The sequence below is a fragment of the Martes martes genome (assembly GCF_963455335.1).
Source record: "Martes martes genome assembly, chromosome: 2".
Taxonomy (NCBI): Eukaryota; Metazoa; Chordata; class Mammalia; order Carnivora; family Mustelidae; genus Martes; species Martes martes.
In genome coordinates, this window is record NC_137889.1 from 47,310,200 (window position 1) to 47,330,088 (window position 19,889).

At 49.2% G+C, this 19,889-nt stretch overlaps 1 protein-coding gene across 1 annotated transcript; it reads right to left on the reverse strand.

Moving 5' to 3' along the window:
* Positions 1-352: 352 nt before the first annotated feature.
* Positions 353-2,139, reverse strand: NKX3-1 (NK3 homeobox 1; the record flags this gene model as incomplete). Its single annotated transcript, XM_080797643.1, has 2 exons — positions 353-771; positions 1,863-2,139. The coding sequence occupies 2 exons, from the start codon at positions 2,137-2,139 to the stop codon at positions 353-355; spliced, it is 696 nt and encodes a 231-aa protein (XP_080653769.1).
* Between the last annotated feature and the right edge of the window lie 17,750 nt (positions 2,140-19,889).

The window sequence follows — 19,889 nt, forward strand, 5'->3', positions numbered from 1 at the left end:
GAGGGTGGAGTGGAATCAGCATCCTTAAGGGCGATGGGGACAACTCACACAAAATCATAGGAAGTGCTAGAAACAGTGCTTGATTTTATCCCTCCCCACTAGGCGGAGGTCTCTAAGAGCAAACAAAGTGCCGTATCACGTGTTGCGGGGATCTATTTGGGTATTATTCGCTATCGCAGATCTTTCACTGGCTCACCAAGGAAGAATCGGGGGTGTCCATGCAAGTCTCCGGCGGGGTCAGTGCGCACGCCTCTTGCTCCTCAGGCCTCCCTGAGCCTGGCCTTTTGCTTTCCAGAGACGCAACCCAGGGAAGGCAGTGTCTGACCACTTGGGATTGTCATCTGCGCTGGCGTTACCAGAAAGGTGGGTTCCAGCCCCCCAAGCAGTACAGGTAGGGGTAGTAAGGGTAGCTGTTATGCATGGAGATGAGGGAGGCCTGGGGTGAGCCCTCCTCTTTCAGGGCCGGCAGGGAGGAGTGCTTCTCCAGGTCTCCCAGGTCTGAGGTGAGCTGCTTTCGCTTGGTCTTATAGCGTCTGTTCTGGAACCATATTTTCACTTGGGTCTCCGTGAGCTTGAGGTTCTTGGCAAGATGAGCCCTTTCAGGGGCTGACAGATACTTCTGGTGGCTGAACTTCCTCTCTAACTCGATGACCTGAGTGTGGGAGAAGGCAGCACGGGAGCGTTTCTGCGGCTGTTTCGAGGTTTGCGGAAGGCTTGGTGAGGAGTCTGCGCTGTTTTCACAGTCCAACAGGTAAGTCTCCAAGTGTCTATCTGGAAAGGAGAAGGAGGAGGGATGGGAAGGGAAAGGTTATACATGTTCGAGGGAAGAGAGCAGGATTCAAGCCGCCCTTATCTCTTCAGTGAGTGAACAAACAGCCCACTGTCATCTTGGATACATTTCACTTTTTTCACATGACTAAGGAACTCTCCTGAGTGGGGAGTGAGTGAATATGTATATTATGTATTAGTTTTCTAACAGTCATCAAGAACCCAAAGTTAGAAGCTTCTCGGGGTAGAGCTTCCTGCCATATCGTCCAGGAGAATTCACTAGGGTCCTGGATGTGTGTGCGCTGAGAAGAGGTGGGAGTAGTGAAGCCAGAGGAGAAGCCAGACAGGGAAGACACAGAAATCAGGCTGCTGGTAAAGCAGGACCCAAAGGCATGAGCATCAACTTTTGGGTGTCGGGAGAGGGTTTGTGTTATAGGAAAGGCGGTGCAGGCAAAGGGCAAGTTCCTTCTCTGGCTTTAGGCCCCCTTTTTTTTTTCTAAACAAGCTGTTAGGGCACCTCATCCGAAGTGACAGGACAAGGAAAGAAATCTGCTCTAAACGTTCTAACGGTGTTCTATTTCCTGAAGGCCGCAGGGACCTTCAGAATGCAGCTTTACTGCCCGTGGAGTTGGGAAGCCGAGGGAGTCTTCGCTTGTCAAACCCTCATCAGTTACTTGTTACATATAACTGTAACAGCGAAGAGGTTGCGCGGGGCGGGCGCGGATCGAGGGTCCCGCGGGGGCTGGCAGCGCGTGGCGGTGTCTTAACCTGGGACGCTGGGGTTCGGGGCGCCGCGTGTGCGCTCGCTCTGGAGCCCCGGGAGCCAGCGCCCGCGGAGCAGAGAGCTCGGTGCCCGGCGAGTCCAGCCCAGGTACAAATCCTGCGCCACCCTGACGGTGGGGCTCAGGGTTGATTTCCGAGGCGCGCCCGCGGCGGGAGGAGGTGAGGTCCCTTGGCCTGTCGCCGCGGGGCCCCGCATCCCTGCAGCCGGAGCTCCGAGGCCTCGCGCCGGTGCAGCCCGCAGGCCGGCCCGCCCCTCCTCTGGGACCGCACCCTGGCCCAGCCCGGCCGCCGCAGCCTCGCCGCCGGCTCACCTGGCTCGCCCTCCGCGGGCGCGTCGGCCTCCTGCGCGGCGCCGGGCCGGGCGCTCCACTCATCCTCGGGCGCCCCGGCGCCGCCTCTTCCTCGCTCCGGCTCCGGCTCCTGGTTTCGCGGCGGGTCCGGCTGGCGCGGGGGCTGCGGGCTGCTCGTGTGGCCGCCGCGCCTCTCCGAGCCGTCCCGCAGGATGTCCTGGATGAGGAAGGAGGTGAGCGGCTTGGACTGGGTGGCCGCCCCCGCCTCCCCGGGCCGCGGCGCGGGAGCCCTGAGCATCCCCTCGGCTCGGCTGCAGGCCGGCGGCGTCAGCGGCGTCCTCGGCGTCCGCACCACTTTCACTTTCCGCCGCCCCGGCGCACTTATAGCCCTGGGGGAGCGCGCCGCGCCGCCCTCCCATTGGCCGCCGGGTCCGGGGCGCGCCGCCGATTGGCCGCCCGCGCTCCAGGTGAGGGGGGTGGAAAGGGGAGTCCCTCGCACGGTCTCCGTCACCTCTTTGAAGGATTCCTCCCTAAATTCCAGCTCCGACCCACGACGAAAGTTTAGACCCTCTGGGGAATAATGATGCAGAAGAGAGATACTCCGTTTAGCTCGCGTAGACTGTTAACAGCGCCTTTGCTCACAAAGGGTGGGGGGATGACTAGATCCCAGTTTACAGATGCGAATTCCGAGGTCCTCGTGAGGAGGAGAGATTGGTAGCAGACGGGATCTACCAAGGCTTTCAAAGACACGGTCGACAGGCTCCATTATGTGCGCGATGTCACTGGGGCCATTGATAAAAGTGGAATAGGAACCATGGATTAAAGTATTGACTCAGTGTTTAAATTTACTGAAGTTAACAGTACTGTGAGTGTGTAAGAGAATGTTCTTAGGAAATAAACATTAAAGTACTTAGGGGCAGAGGCTCAGGATGGATGAAACTTACCATCACATGATTCTGAAACAGTGATAGAGATGGAGAGATAGATCCCATGTGATAAAATGAACTGGTTAAATATTAACTTGGTGAATCTGATATGCTGGTGTTCTTTTGAACTATTTTCATATATGCAACTTTCCTGTACCTCCTAGTCTAAGGCAACTTGCATTCCACTGGAAACTTCAAAAGGATGTCATGTTGTGTGTCTGGGGAGGAGAGAGAGGGAGTAGGTTCTTGTGGATAAAGCAACCAAAGAGACGTGCCATGTACGGTGGGAAGATCTTTGGCAAAGGTGATTTTCTTCTTTCATTTTTTTTTTCATTTCAAAACATATTTTAAACATTTTTTAGATTATCGGGAGTTTGTGGAATTAGTACCCCCAATTTCGCCCAATGATGACATATTATCTAACTGCAGTACAATGTAAAAACCAGGACATCGACCTCAGTACAATACTGTTAACTATACTACAGAGTTTATTTTCATTTTCAAAACCTGCATTCATTTATATGTGTGTTTATAGTTCTATGCAATTTTATCACAGGCATAGATTCTTGTAATGCCACCATCAAGATACAAAATTGGTCTATCACCACAAAAGAACTTCCTCCGGGGCACCTGGGTGGCTCAGTCCATGAGCGTCTGCCTTCTGCTCAGGTCACGATCCCAGGCTCCTGGGATCGAGCCCCGCATCGGGCTCCCTGCTCAGCAGGAAGCATCCTTTTCCCTCTCCCTCTGCTTCTGTTCCCTCTTTCGCTGTGTCTCTCTCTGTCAAATAAATAAACAAAATCTTAAAAAAAAAAAAAGAACTTCCTGAGCTACCTCTTTGTATTTGTGTATCCAAGCCCCTTCTCTCCATCTCTGACCCCTGCCAACCACTAATCTGTTCTTTATCTCTATAGGTTTATCATTCAGAGAATGTTACCATTTCAGAGAATGAAATCAAACATCATATGGTATGTAACCTTTTGGAATTGGCTTTCATCATTAAGCACGATGCCCCTGAGTTCCACTGAGATTGTATTGATACTTATACTTTTAATTGCCAAATAGTATTCTACTGTATGGACCCACTAGAGTGTGTTCAACTATCTACCTACTGAAGGACAGTTGATCTGTTTCCAGCTTTTTGCTATTATGAATGAAAGTGCTGGGGCTCCTGGGTGGCTCAGAAGTTAAGCATCTGCCTTCAGCTCAGGTCATGATCCCAGAGTCCTGGGATGGAGCCCCCTGTCATGCTCCCTGCTCAGCGGAGAGCCTGCTTCTCTCTTTCCCTCTGCAGCTCCCCCCTGCTTGTGTGCCCTCTCTCACTCTCTCTCTCTCAAATAAATAAATAAGATCTTAAAAAAAAGAAAGAAAGAAAGAAAGTGCTGTGAATATTCACATACAAGTTTTTGTGTGAACATGAGTTTTCATTTCTCTGTGGTAAATATCCAGGAGTGCAATCACTGGGCCATATGGTCATTGAATGTTTAGTTTTTTAAGAGACTGCTAACCTGTTTTCCAGAGTGATTGTGCCATTTTATATTTCCATCAGCAATATTTGAGGGTTTCAGTTTGTCCATATCCTCATTAGCATCTAGAATTATCCTTGTCTTTCATTTTAGTTATTGTAGGAGGTGTATAGTGATATCTCACTGCCGTCTTATATTTTCAGTTTGCACTTCCCAAATGGCTAATGATATTGAACATCTCATGTGCTTCTTCACCATCCGCATGTCCTCTTTGGTGAAATATCTGTTCAGTTCTTTAGGGTTTTAATAATTCTTCATATATTCTCTATGTGGGCCTTTGTTTAATGTGTGGTTTGCATAGATTTTTCTCCCAACTTGTCTTGTCATCTTTTTTTTTTTTAAGATTTTATTTACTTATTTGACAGGCAGAGATCACAAGTAGGCAGAGAGGCAGGCAGAGAGAGAGGAGGAAGCAGGCTCTCTGTTGAGCAGAGAGCCCCAGGCAGGGCTCGATCCCAGGACCCTGGGATCATGACCTGAGCCGAAGGCAGAGGCTCTAACCCACTGAGCCACCCAGGCGCCCTGTCTTGTCATCTTTTAAACAGTATTTCACAGCACAAACTTTTTAATTTTGGTAGAGTCCAATTAATTTTTATTTTTACATATTTTGCTCTTGGTGTCAGGCCTGAAAATTCTTTGCTTCTCCCTACTACCTGAAGAGGCTCTCCTGTGTTGTTTTCTAGAAGTTTTATATGTTACTTTTTTAAAAATTATTTTTAAAAGATTTTATCCATTTATTTGACAGAGAGAGAGATCACAAGCAGGCAGAGAGGCAGACAGAGAGAGAGGGGGAAGCAGGCTCCCTACTGAGCAGAGAGCCTGATGCGGACTGCCCAATCCCAGGACCCTGAGCCCACGACCCCAGCCGAAGGCAGAGGCTCAACCCACTGGGGTGATGCAGGATCCCTTTTGAATTTATTTTTTGCATATGGTATGAAGTGGAGGTGGAGGTGGCCTCCTTTCACTTTTTAAAATCTAGAGCTTGGTGGGATTTCAAATCAGTGGAGGAAATGTGAATTATTTAATAACTAGTATTGTTATTTGGAAAAAATAAAGTTCTATTCTTATAACAAAATAAATCCCAGATGGCTCAAAGATTTAAAGCATGATCAGGCATTAAAAAAAAGGAGGGGGCGCCTGGGTGGTTCAGTCGTTAAGCAGCTGCCTTTGGCTCAGGTCATGATCCCAGGGTCCTGGGATCGAGCCCGCATCGGGCTCCCTGCTCAGCGGGAAGCCTGCTTCTCCCTCTCCCACTCCCCCTGCTTGTGTTCTCTCTCTCTCACTGTGTCTCTCTCTGTCAGGTAAATAAATAAAATCTTAAAGTAAGTTTTGCCTACATTCATCATTAGAGAAATGCAAATTAAAGCCAGATTGAGATGCCCCTTTTCCACCTATCAGACTAGCGGAAGTTAAGAAAAGGGATGACATCCAGCATCAGTGAAAGGTGTGAAGGAACAGTGGTTTCCATACCAAGTGGGAGAGAGAGGAAATCGGCTTCATATATTGGGAGGACAACTTGTCAAGATGAAAACTGGGCCTGTCTTTTGACACAGCTACTTCATGCTTAGAGACTTACCCTAGATATATACAAATATATGTTGTACTACTTGGGAAAATATCCTCACTTTGGTCAGAGACTGATTCAAGGTGCAAAATAATGTTATGGAATAAAAATAGTGACAAGTTATCTATATTTTACTGGTGAGCATGTTCACATATAGAATATATCTAAAAGGATATAAGTATCTCACTAGAGCAGTTACCTGTGATCAGTGAGGAGGAAACAGCAGATCCAGAGGACAGGGGAGTGGAACAGGGGAGCAATTTCTTGTGCTAAGTTATAATTTCAAAAAATTAAAAATGTAGAGCGGAAGCTGAGCTTGGGCTCACCTCTTCCACCAGTAGGACCTCAGATCTCAGATGTCCCTTCCTAATGGGGACACGGCTCACAGCACTTCTCCTCACCTCGCTTCACGTGGTCTTCCTTTCATGCTTTGTATCTGGGATGTTTATGTGGACGGGGACTCTCCTTTCTTAGACTGTGAGCTCCCTGTGCGGCGACTACGTCATCCTCGTATTTATACTGTCCCTAAAAGATGGCTTAGATTTTGACACACGGAAGGTGCTCGATAAATGTCAGCTGGCTGGAAGTCCAGCTTTAGGCACCAGAGACATCTCCCAGGCTGGCAGCATTATAAGGGACCATAAGGTCCCAAGGCAAATCACGGTGCAAGGTCTACCCTTCTTCACCATGTCTGTGCAGCTTAAACTGGGTGACAAGGAGCAAAGGCAATCGGGAAGACCCAAAGGAAAGGCAGGAGGCCTCTTTTGATGAAACAGAATTTCAGAGAAAAATAACACCCCTTCCCCAGATGTCCCCCTCCAGATCCTTGGAACTTACGAGCATGCTAGATGGATAACAAAAGGGAGTGAAGGTCACAGATGGAATTAAAGTTGCTAATCAGCTGACCTTGAGAGGGCAAGGTTACTGTGCATCATCCAGGTGGGCCGAGTGTAATCTCAGAGTTCTTACAACTTCAAGAAGGAGGGAAGAGACAGAGCCAGAGAAGCGATGGGAAGTGAGAAAGACTCACCTGACCTTTGTTGACTTTGAAGATGGAAGTGGGCGGGCCTGAGCCAAGGAACACAGGCAGCCTCTAGAAGCTGGAAAAGGTCACAAAGCAGATTCTCCCCTAAAGCATCTAGGAGAGAAACAGCTCTGCTGACACCTTGATTTTAGCCCCATTAGACTCATTCTGGACTTCTACCACCTAGAAATGAATCCAAAGGCATTTATGAAAGGATCCAGAAATGGAGAGAGGATTACCAGCTCTGCTTTAATATGAACTTTGAGACATTTTTTAAAATTGAAACATACATTTAGACCCATAATTCCATCCCTTTATTAAAATTTTCTTCTTCCAGGGAAGCCTGGGCAGCTCAGTCAGTCAAGCATCTGCCTTCTGCTCAGGACATGATCCCATGGGATCGAGCCCTGCATCAGGCTCCCTGCTCAGCGAGTAGGCTGCTTCTCCCTCTGCCTCTGCCTGCTGCTCCCCCTGTGTGTGTGCGCTCTCGCTCTCTCTCTCTCTCTCTCTGACAGGAAAATAAATTTTTAAAAAACAACAAAAAACTTCTTCCAGTTTTCATCCATAGTCTATTGTAGGATAAGTATAATTTTGTATCCTGTTTCTTCTTTCCAACTTCTTCTTACAGCATAAGCATTCATATGTTGCTCCTTTAATTTAAGAGCCTTTTAGAGCTAAAGACGTTGAGAGTTTAGAATCACCTAACATAATTTTGTGGTGATCTCAGCAAGAAGCTGAGGTTTCCAGAGACGATGGGACTATACCTGGGGGTCCAGGCTCACAAAGTTCTGGCGCAAACACTTCTGTTGTGTCACCTCCCATCCCTCTGCCCACCCCAACCTGCCACTGTGCCTACCCTCCTGAGTGCAAAGTGGGAGCAGGGTTTATAGAATTGTCCTGCACAAAATGTGTTTTAAAATGCACCCAGGGTACACCTGGGTGGCTCAGTGGGTGAAGCCTCTGCCTTCGGCTCAGATCATGATCCCAGGGTCCTGGGATCAAACCCTGCATCGGGCTCTCTGCTCAGCAGGGAGCCTGCTTCCCCCTCTCTCTCTCTCTGCCTGCCTCTCTGCCTGCTTGTGATCTCTCTCTGTCAAATAAATAAATAAAATCTTTTTAAAAAATGCACCCAGGATTTGTTTCAAGCGAGTATGGATGGGAACACACACAGACACAGAAATGACTGTCGTGAAGGAGCAAGTTGATACTCATGGATCCCTAGAAGCAGAGGCAAGACACCTGGGGAAGCACCAGCATCTGGGGGCAGGATGGGCAAGGGCAAAGTCTGGAATCCAGCCTCTATGTGCTTATTGTGGGAAGCAATGGAAAAGGCTTAGGGTTGGATAAATTCAGCAGGCTCTGGGCTATAAGGGTGGTCTTGAATTGTCTGGTGCCTGGCCCTGGAGTGATTTGGGCAGGGGGAATATTGGCTTGGTGAGTGACAGCAGGACTACAGAGGTGACTGTGGGTATGGGCTCAGGATTGGCTGGTTTGCATTTCATGCTCATGGGCAAGTTGTTTGCAGTTCCTAGGAATTAGCTAACCCTGAGAGAGGCTGTCCTCCTACATCTGCCCCTCACCCCTGCTCGTGCTCTCTCTCTCTCCCCTCTCAAATAAATAAACAAAATCTTAAAAAATATATATGTTTCAGGGCACCTGGAGGGCTCAGTTGTTAAGCCTCTGCCTTCGGCTCAGGTCATGATCCCAGGGTCCTGGGATCGAGCCCCGCATCGGGCTCTCTGCTCAGCAGGGAGCCTGCTTCCCCCCTCTCTCTCTCTGCCTGCCTCTCTGCCTACTGGTGATCTCTGTCAAATAAATAAAATCTTAAAAAACGAAAAAAAAAAAAAAAACAGGCCTTCCTGGTACAGCACCAGCCATTCTTCCATAGGCTCTAAGTGGGGGTGGGGGGGTGGGAGAACAATTTCCTCCATGTTCTTGGAAGTTCAGTGAAGTTGGTTTCAGACTTTTGCCTTCAGTATACTTCCGGGTTGGAAGGGAACATGAAAATGCTGGGTCCATATCTTTACTGGGCGGGGTCCTGTTTGTTTCCCCATCCTCATGTCCTCCCTGCAGTATAACTAAAGACTTGTTTGCCCTTGTGGGGGACAGGAATTGTTTAGAAGCAGCTTCCAGTGTGTCTTAGGACCCTAGAACAGCTTGGGGGGGGCTGCCTTTTTTGGAAGGAGGTCAGTGGCTAATGGAGTAGGCTCCAGCTGTGGGGCCTGAGGCAAGTCTCCTAACCTCTCAGAGCATGCCTTCGTTTTGTCTTGCAAACTGGGTGCAAAAACAGCATCCCCCTTAAGGATTAGTGAGAGGAGTAAGATGGCCTTTCTTCTCTTTTTCTTTTTTTTTAAGATTTTGTTTATTTATTTATTTGACAGAACAAGACAGTGAGAGACCGAATACAAGCAGGGAGCGTGGGAGAGGGAGAAGCAGCTTTCCGCTGAGCAGGGAGCCTGACACGGGGCTCGATCCCAGGACCCCCCAGGACCCCGGGATCACGACCCGACTGAGCCACTCATCTGCCCCAAGATGGCCTTTCCTAATGAAGAACTCAGAGGTTGACATGCGCAGAGTGCCCAGGAATAGCTCATTTCTACTAGTTGTGTTCAGTTCTAGACCCACCTCTGTGATATATCAAATTTGCTTTTTCCGGGCACACTGCAAAGAGGCTGAACACAGGGGCACCCTGGACCTAGGAGTCGCTAATAACGCTGAGGAAGAGAGGTGCAGGAGAGTGTGTTGAATCAATGATCCGGCTTCACGTCCAGTCCTGGGGCACTTCTCCTCCACCTCACCTTCTGCATCACACAAACGCAACCCCCCAGCTCTTTATCCCGGCTTTCCAGAGCCTTCCACGGAGGCCCAGCTTCCTTGCCTCGTCTTGCCCCTCCTCCTCCCCGACACTCTTCCGCTTCTACTGACTCCTCCTGGCAGGGTTTCCACTCACGTCCGGCCCAGCCCTGTTTCCAAGCACCTATGCATGCTCTGTGTACGTTTTTCGTCTCTTGTTTAACTTCACTGGCTCAATTTCCACCCAAAAGTTTGTGTAGGACTCTCCAGTCTTCGCCCCGGTGGCTCTGCTGCTCGGTTGAGCATTTAACCCTCTGTTGCCTTGAAGTATTTTATCATTGCATGTGTACGGGTTTTATCTTAGCCTTATTGAAGGTCAAGGCCATGTCTCAGCTCCTCCTTTTCCTGCACACAGTGGGGAAAATGGGGAGCAAATGGGCAGACACTGACTGCTCACTCTGGGCTAGCTCACTATAGATATTTAATCTGCACTAAACCCCCCAGGGGTCATTTTTTACGGATAAGGATACTGAAGCTCAGAGACTGAAGGTAATATGCCCAGGTTCTCAGAGCTAACCCAGCTTCGTCCAGTTCCAAAGCCAGGGCCTTCCCCAGCAGCCCATGCCTTAGGCACATAGCAGGTGTTAATAACCATGTAGCCCCTGGTTCCAGCATCTTCTTTGGCCTCTTCCAGAATCTTTACCCTCCTACCCTATTCCCCAGCTTCTCTCTCTCTCTGCTCTTGCGGGAGCATTATAGGCCGAGGCACTGAAAAGAGGGGCAAAGGGATGAATTAAACCACCCTCTATAAGGTGAGCCTGGACGTGGGAACCTGCCCCCAGAGTCAAAGGCATTGACACCCCACTGATACCACTCGGCACCCTACATTTTTCTATGTAGTGTTTGCATTAAGATTATTTTCATGGCGGAATGCCTGGATGGCTCAGTCGGTTAAGTGACTGCCTTTGGCTCAAGTCATGATCCATGATCCTGGAGTCCAGGATCGAGTCCCAGGATCGAGTCCGGCATCAGGCTCCCTGCTCAGCAAGGAGTCTGCTCCCCTCTCCCCCGGCCCTCCTCTTCTTCTGCTCTCTCTCTCTCTCTCATTCTCTCTCTCAAATAAATAAGTAAATAAATCTTTTTTTTTAAAGGTGATTTTCTTTTTTTTTTAAGATTTTATTTATTTATTAGACAGAGATCACAAGTAGGCAGAGAGGCAGGCAGAGAGAGAGGAGGAAGCAGGCTCCCCACTGAGCAGAGAGCCTGATGCGGGGCTCGATCCCAGGACCCCAGGGTCATGACCTGAGCCAAAGGCAGAGGTTTTAACCTACTGAGCCACCCAGGTGCCCTAAAAAAGATGAATTTCAAGTGTTAATGTGAAAATGCTAGGTGAGTTTGGTGAGACACTAAGCTACTCTAGGTTACACTGTGGCATGAATGGGTCAGACTCTAATTTTCCAAATGGTGGCTGTCAGTGTACAGAGCTAGAGCTTCAGGGTGTGAGAGAGGTGGCGTGAGGGAAGAGGTAAGGAGAGCAGTGTGGAGCCCAGGAAAACTCGCCCTGAGGTGATGGGTGGGGGGAGGGGCCGGTCCTCTGAGCGGACAGACCAGTGCTCCTCAGGTTGTGAAGTGCACACAAATTAGCCTGGGCTCTTGTTAAAATGCAAGGTATGCCCCTGTAGGTCTGGGTGTCCCGTAACAATGGATTTCTTTCTTTCTTCCTTTCTTTCTTTCTTTCTATTTAAGATTTTTATTTATTTATTTGACAGACAGAGATCACAAGTAGGCAAAGAGGCAGGCAGAGAGAGAGGAAGGGAAGCAGGCTCCCTGCTGAGCAGAGAGCCCAGGACCCTGGGATCATGATCTGAGCCAAAGGCAGAGGCTTTAACCCACTGAGCCACCCAGGCGCCCCAACAATGGATTTCTAACAAACTCCCAAGTCATGCCACTACTGATCCAAACCCCATCGTCATCCCCTGAGTAGCAAAGAGCTGGGGGGTCTCTGAGCAGCTCCATGCAGGAGAGGGGGAGATTCTCTGAGAGGTGGGAGCCACTATGAACCCAGGTGATCTGCTCCATTTTCCTTTGAGGGACTCTAAACCTTGCATATGCCTGTGCCCTTTATCCCACTCTCAAGCCCACTCAGGTTGCAAATCCCAGACCTGCAAAAGGGCTCTCTCTGGCTATCCTCAGGCCTTTTAAGGTCTGTTCCCCCAACTCTGTGGCTAGGTATGGCAGTGTTCCCCCCAGGCTTTTCTGTATGGCAAAAGGGATTAGGGTTCAGGGAAACGCAGCTAGCAGCTAATAACTCAACCTTGTTAGGCCCCTCATCAGGGCTTATCGCCCAAGCAAAGCCATCGGGGAAGATTTATTGGGCAATGGGAAGCCAGGAGTATTTTGCTAACGGTGACCCTGGTCACCTTCCCTGTGCCCCCCGCGTGGTGGCCTGATTCTGGAGAGTCGGGGGCTGCCCGGCAGCGTCTGCAGAAGTTTCCCTTTCCACTCACTGGGTGGCCGGGGTCCCTCTGTGCCTGGTCTGCTCAACAGCTCAACAGAGGCCCTCACGGGGAGACACGCGGGGGGCTGTTTGTCTAGGGAGGGAGGCTCTGACCTTCCCATACCCCTCACTGCCGGAAGCAATTTGAGACCTCTTCTCTCGCACTCCCTCAGCTCTCCGTGCCCCCCATAAAACCGAGTGGGTTGTCAGATGGTGCCCCAAAGTGATGGTATCCTGGGCCAATGATGGAAGGAGAAGGAGGCAGAGCCGATTTCTGGGAATGAGACTCTGTTCAGCTGTCCAGAGGGGTCTCCTGACCCCCATGACTGGACAGGGCCTGGGGACCCATAAAGGGTGGGTCTGATTTCTTCCAGACCTGCTGACCAGAGCTTCTCTTGAAAATTCTTCTTGAAGATTATTTGGGACAATTAAGCCAGGATCACTGAGCAGAGATTAAATCACTCAACCAGGCATTCCAGTTTGGCCTGAGGCAAGTCCTGCCCCCAGGGAAGGCAAGGCCGTCCTGGTGTTTTCACAGTTCGTAAGGGAAATGACCACCTGGGTCTTGCTGGGAAGGAAGGCAGAATCTTCCAGACCACCCCACTGTGCCTCTATAGGCATCCACAAAGCTGTTCTTCCATTTATGTATTTATCCTGGTTTCCATCTCCTCTGAAGAGGCACAGGGAGAGGAAAGAGACAAAATGAGAACAATCTGGAAGGCAAGGAAACAAGTATGCTAGAGAGAGAAACGTCCAGAACCAGGAGGCACTGTGGCATTCCTATTTAAAAATTCACAGAATTGGGTGTTAAGAGACATTAACCAGCATTTTATAAGTGGGGAAACTGAGTTGTGGAGAATGTAAATGGCTTTCATCTGAATTTCATCTAAAATTCTACATTAGTGACCAAGTCAGAACTTGGTTGTCTCTCAATGTGTAGGTCAGTTTTATTTCTGTCTCCTAAAACACGTGATTTTTTAAAAACTATGTAATATTTTAAACAGTCAAAAAAATGCAGAGAGACTTGCTATAACTTAACTTATTTCATATATTTTGTAAAAAGGAATAAAACATTACAGGTATAACCCAAGCCCCCTTGCCAGTGTTTTAATTCTGTGACGTGTTAATGGATAGGTTAAAGCCTTTAAAGAAAACCTGCTCATGTATCCTCTTGTGGGAGCTGGAAGGTAGCTGATTGGTAAGTAGAAAAACTGATGGGTCAAATCAAGCATGACGCTGCTTCTTCCTTAGAGACCTCTGGATGGGACTGACCCCAGCTGGCCGAGGCGCAGGGAGGGCGGGGCGTGAGGAGGCATGGGAAGGCAGCGGGCAGAGTGGGGTGGCAAAGGAGCCCGTCCAACCAGGAGTTCTAAGAGATGAGGCTGGGTTTAGGGGGCTTGCAGTCTGTCTGAAGGCCCCTGAGAAATTAGGCTCTCTGGCCCGGTGGGGGTCCAGCACATTCCTGATGGCCATCTCCTCATACCGGGATGGAAGCTGTTTGGTGCCGTCTGAGTTCCAAGCAGGAGACAAAGTGTGGAAAGAAAACAAGAGAGGAAGGAGGCCAGGTGATACCTGGTCTTGATAGACAGACATACCCAGTCCCTCCAGTGAGGGCTCAGTGCTAAGGCGGGAGGTCGGCCCATTCAATGTCCAGCCATTTTAATGGGACCTGGCACTGCATAGGGGACCGAGTGAGGTAGATCTTTCTAAACAAGTGGCATTCAGCAATACAGAAATCTTTGGCTTGGCACCAAAACAATAGTAGCTAACACTTACTGGACGCTTAAGGTGTGCTGTTTGAAGTACTTTTCTTATACTAACTCACTTAGTTTTCTGAACAGATACTATTATACCCTCCTCTCCCCCCTTTTCAGAAGAAGAAGTCAAGGCACAGTGAAATTGACTAACTTCACCGCAGACGCTCAGCTAAAAAGTGACAAAGCCAAGATACATACCAGGTGGGCTGGCCTGGGATCTTGGGTGGTGAACCAATAGGGGACACTAACTCTGGCTGGCAGCATTCCCAGCCAGGGTCCCTGCGGAGGAGACAATGCCACTTCCACAGGGATGAGTCGGAATTGTCCTTGGAGTTAGCCTGTGCCGTGAATTGGGAAGAGAGGAGTGTGTGTCGGAGGGAGTTATAGAACATGCTGTGTGCCCTCTAGAAACTTCTAATCCAACTGGGAAACAGGGTAAGCGTGGGAAAACAGCCTTCATCTCCCCCGTGTCTCTGAGATTACCCTTGAGACTCAGGAAAGGATAGGTCATATAGCATGAGAATGCTTTTATCTGCGATTTTAAAAACTCAGAGAAATGATTCACACTAACTTGGGGAGTGGTTACCTCTGGGGAGGGAGTAAGAGGGAGGTATGGGGGGGCTTTAGTTTTATGTTTTTAGGGAAATATCTTAAGCAGAAAACAGTCATAATAAATAGACATTTCTTTTTTTTTTTTAAGATTTTATTTATTTATTTGACAGAGATCACAAGCAGGCAGAGGAACCGGCAGAGAGAGAGAGAGGAGGAAGCAGGCTCCCTGCTGAGCAGAGAACCCAACACGGGGCTCCATCCCAGGACCCTGAGATCATGACCTGAGCCGAAGGCAGAGGCTTAATCCACTGAGCCACCCAGGAGCCCACAAATAAACATTTCTTAAACCATGTTAGTCCCTGGAAATAACCAAATATAAGACCTGCTCCCGGCTCGTGAGGAGTTTATGTGCTAGTTGAAGAAACAGATGCCTACAGGAAAGGACAGTTACACTCACAAGGGATAGTACATACCAGGTGTCAGACCAACAGTGGCCATCAGGTACAGTAGGAATTCCATATCTGTAAAATTAGAAAATTGGGCTGGATAGTATTTATTATGCTCTTACTGCTGTATCATTGTAACGTATATGTTAGTATATTAGCAGTAGGACCCTTTACAAATGACATTTCCCGAGGATCCCAGATACCTGACAGATAAAAGTGAACCTCTAGCAGCTGGGCAGAGGCAGGGAGCCGATGACCCCTCCCCAGCCCAGGCCCAGCATGCGTTTGTCTCAGTGCTGTCCTGAGAACCCCTGTAGTGTTTCAGAACCTGGCTTCTACACCACTAGGCCTCTTCAACTCTCTTTCGAAGACTGGCAGCTTCAGGATGGAAGGCTTCATGGAGAAGGCAGGCCTTTAAAAGGGCCTGGACACATCCAGAGGTAAGCGGACCAGAGGAGTAAGGGTCTGGCTGGTAAGGGAAGCACCCTTGACCACCACACAGGAGGGTCTGTACACAACAAGGCACTTGGCAGCTGCAGAGGGTGTTAAAGTCGAGGGAAGTCATTATTTTCGAATCCGTGTTTCAGAAAGACAGCGCTATCAACAAAACCAAAAGACAACCTACAGAATGGGAGAAGGATAATTGCAAATGACGTGTCTGATAGAGGGTTAGTATGCAAAATATACAAAGAACTTATCGAACTCAACACCCAAAAAGCAAATAAGCTAATTAAAAATGGGCAGAAGACCTGCGTAGTCATTTCTTCAAAGAAGCCATTCAGTTGGCCAGCGGACACGTGAATAGGTGCTCAACATCACTGATCACCAGGGAAATGCAACTCAAAACTACCATGAGATATCACCTCACACTTGTCAGAATGGCTCAAATCAACAACACCGGAAACAACAGATGTTGGCCAGGCTTCAGAGAAAGGGGAGCCCTCGTGCACTGTTGGGGGGAATGCAAGCTGGTGCAGCCATTCTGGAGAACAGTATGGAGGTTCCTCAAAAAGTTAAAAATAGAACTGCACTACGACCCAGCCATTTCCTACTAGGTATTTATCCAAAGAATACAAAAATACTAATTCAAAGGGATACATGCATCCCAATGTTTATAGCAGCATTATCTACAATAGCCAAACTATGAAAATAGACCAAGAGTCCATCAACTGATGAATGGGTAAAGAAAATGTGAGAGAGATATATATATATGTATATATATATACACACACACACATATATATACACATACACACACACATATATTCTTTTTGATGGCTAAGTAGATATATATATTTACTTAGCCATCAAAAAGAATGAAATCGTGCCATTTGCAACAACATGGATGGAGCTAGAGATCGTAACGCTAAAGGAAGTAAGTCCATCAGAGAAAGATAAATGCCATATGATTTCACTCACGTGGAATTTGAGAAAGAAAACAAACTAGCAAAGGGGGAAAAAGGAGAGAGGGAGGCAACCAAGAAATACACTAACTCCAGAGAATGAACTGATGGTTATCGGAGTGGAGGTGGGTGGGGGATGGGTGAGATAGATAATGGGGATTAAGGAGTGCCCTTGCTGTGATGAGCGCTGGGTGGCGTGTGGAAATGCTGAATCACTGTATTGTACGTCTGAAACTAATACTACACTGTATGTTAACTAACAGGAATTTAAATAAAATTTAAAAAAAAAAAGTGCTCGTGGAAACAGTGACAGGTGCAAGAAGGGAGTCAGGAAGCCAGTTCCAGGGCTGACCCAGCGAGAGGGAAGCAAGAGAAGGGGGTCCACGTAGGAGATAACTGCGAAGAAACGGCGGGTAGGAGGCTGCAGGGTGGGATCTGGGCTCCAAGAAGCCCAGTATAAATCCCAGTTCCGCCCCTGTGAGGTGCAGGTTCTTAGCCTCTCCTGGCCTAAGTTACTTCTTCTGGCAAATAGGAGTGGTTACCAGCTGGGTATCATGCAGAAATATCTTGCAGATATTTACATGATATTTACATGATATTACATGCAGATATGTACATGAAGCAGTCAGGTCAGCATCCAGATCAAGGAGAGCACCAGGCAACATCCCTGACGCTCTAGTGAGTCGTGTCACATTTCCCATCAGGACAGAGAAAGGAGACAGCAGGCTAGGTCTTCTACCAGCTCAGCCTGGAAAAGAAAAACTTGGTCAACAGTTCCGTTATCTGACCCTGAAGCCAAGAGTGTTAAGGAGCAAGAAGGAATCTGTGTGAAGAAGTCAATTTCTATCCGGATAGCATCATTGCATGAGTACCGAACATACGGCCTCTGGATGCACAGTCATCCTGACTCTGTTGGGGTGGGGGGTCTGTTGCTTACTTAGCCTTTGGGGCTCGGAGGGGCTGCCAAGGGGAAGAGAAGCCGGCAGCCCAGGAGCAGCTTTGGCCAGGCGGTATGGACCGAAGTTAGTGCTGGCGTGTGTGCTTCCCCCGCCACTTGGATACAGAGGGGTGGTCAGGTCAAACAGAGGCTACAGTCGCCAGCAGAGGACCACTGCAGGCCCGGAGGTGTAGCTGGTATCAGGAAGTCTTCCGCCATGCCCCAGGGACAGCGGGCGTGTGCACTTGCCCAGGCCAGGAGTGAGTTACTGGTCTTTATGCACTTGAACTGACAGTTTTGATCTTCCTGGGTGGAGGCATGTCCTTTTCCTAGAGGGTCTTAGGACCCCTCCATGTCACTGCTCGGTTCCCACTGCCTGCAGCCTGGGGGACAAGACTACAGGTGCACCACAGCCTGGCCCACTGGGGAGCTTCAGCCCTGCCGCATGGATAAGTCTATTTCCAGGTCAGGCCGCTCTTTCCCTATTAGGTGGGAAAGCAGAAAAGTGCCAAGAGCTGCTTTGCCCCATTTCTTTGCCCCCGGGGATAAAAGCCACTGCTTTAAAGGGCTGTGGTGAATAGGATCCCGTGAGAGGGTGACAGGTTACGAGATCCATAGTCTGCAAGGATGTTGAGGAGAGGTGAGTCTCCTTCTCCAGCAGAGGTCACACAACACCAAGGTGGCGTTAGTGGTGAGCTGGCTGCGGTGGGGGGTGTCCCTATTCCTCTGCTTTGCATTTGCTGCCTCAGAGGTGATAATGCGACCCTGAAGGACAGGAGGAAATGAGGCAAAGCGATACCCACCTTGCAGAGGGATCCATCTGGGTCACTTTCTTTAGATTTCTGGAGTGTGTTTAGGGACCCACGGAGGCACACTCCTCATGCTGCAGGCTGAGGCCTAGGAAGAGAGAGGCAAACACATTGCTCGGCCAGTCTCCCCTCTCCCTGCAGACCCTACTGTCATGAGGAACGGTTGACATCTGCCCTTGAGGCTTACCAGCAAGGGAATTGCCCTAGGGTAGGATGACCCTCAAGAAAATGTTCGTGGGGCACCTGGGTGGCTCAGTGGGTTAAGTGTCTGCCTTCGGCTCAGGTCATGATCCCAGGGTCCTGGGATCGATCCCCGCATCAGGCTCCCTGCTCAGTAGGAAGCCTGCTTCTTCTCCCTCTGCCATTCCCCCTTCTTGTGCTCTCTCATTCTCAGGTGCCGGTGGCTGGGTGGCCAGACATGGTTTCAGCCAGCCCAAGAAGACAACCCAAGTTGTTTCATGAAACCCACGTAAGTCCAACATGCTTCCAACGGAAGCAGAGATGAGAGGGGGAGGGCAGGGGTTGGGGGGTTGGGGGGGCGGGTGGTGGATGAGCTCAAGGGCCTGGGTTTGGCCAGCTTCACCTTAAGCTTTCCTGCCATTTGGCAACGTGGGCCAAGAAACTGCATTGATCTGGTGTTTTGTTGTTGTTGTTGTTGTTCATGCTCATATGAGTTAGGTTCCTATCACTTACACGCCAGAAAGTCACAGAACTCCATTTTACACTAGATGAGGTTGAAGCCGGGAGAGATGAAGGCACCTCGCCCTCCATTGCTGAGTGGGTCGGGGGCAGAGCGAAACCAGCATCTAGTAGCTCAATTGCGTGCCTTCTGGAAGCAGTTCTCAACTCAGGAAGAGTTAAGAACCTCTGCTCGGGAATCAGAACCGCTCACTTTGAAGGAACCAATCAGACCACTTTCCCTCTGGGTGCTCTGAATAAGAGCCCAGGGAGGAGGAAAGGAAGGCAGGGTGGCAGGCTCGTCTGAAGGACGTGTGCGTGGAAACCACTCCACACGTCTCACAACCACCAGCGTCACTAGCGTTCGTATTTGTCACACTGAAGCCATGGCCAACAGTCAGTGTCTCTGGAGCCCTCAGTCTCCTGATTCGGTCTCCTGTCCACTCCCAATTGCCAATATCCAAACAAGAAAGCAAAGGGCTGGACCTGAAAAAGAAATCTGAAACACTGCTTAGAGCCGAAAGCAAAGGCTTTGGGTGGAGGCCCAAGGAATTTGGGGAATTCGCTTTTTCCCCCATGATGGGGAAACTGGAGGCAATGGTGTCCTCTGGTGGACAGTTTGAGTGCTGCAAGCAAATGCGGTGGATTCCTCCACGGGGCCCTTGGCTCCAGATGTTCTTGGGTTGTAGGTAATGCTTCTATGTAATGTGTTTATGGGACTGATTCCGAAATGCAAAGGTCCCTCGGTGGAAAGCAAGACCCCATGGGAAGGAATCTCTGTGATCTCTTACATCTCCAACATCTGAAGGTGCTCTTCCCTCCGGGGACGCTGGGTGAGGTTGGGATGGAAGTATCAGGCTCAGAGAGACACCATGATGGGTCAGAGAGCATGTCCTAGACGCTCAGTCTGTTTAGATAGTTCAGTCACAGTGAGGCACAGGGGCCAGAAATGCAGCTGAAATGGCAACAACATAAAAGAGAAATTAAATGACCTTCGGAGGTTTTCAAGTTCTACCGCTCTCTTTAGTGGTGGTGTTTTGGATAAAGTTTTTAAAATCACTTTGAGCCTAATTTGTAAGTTTACTAATTTGGGAGCTTACAGGACTCCTAGAAAGCCAGAATTCAGGGAGCGATTA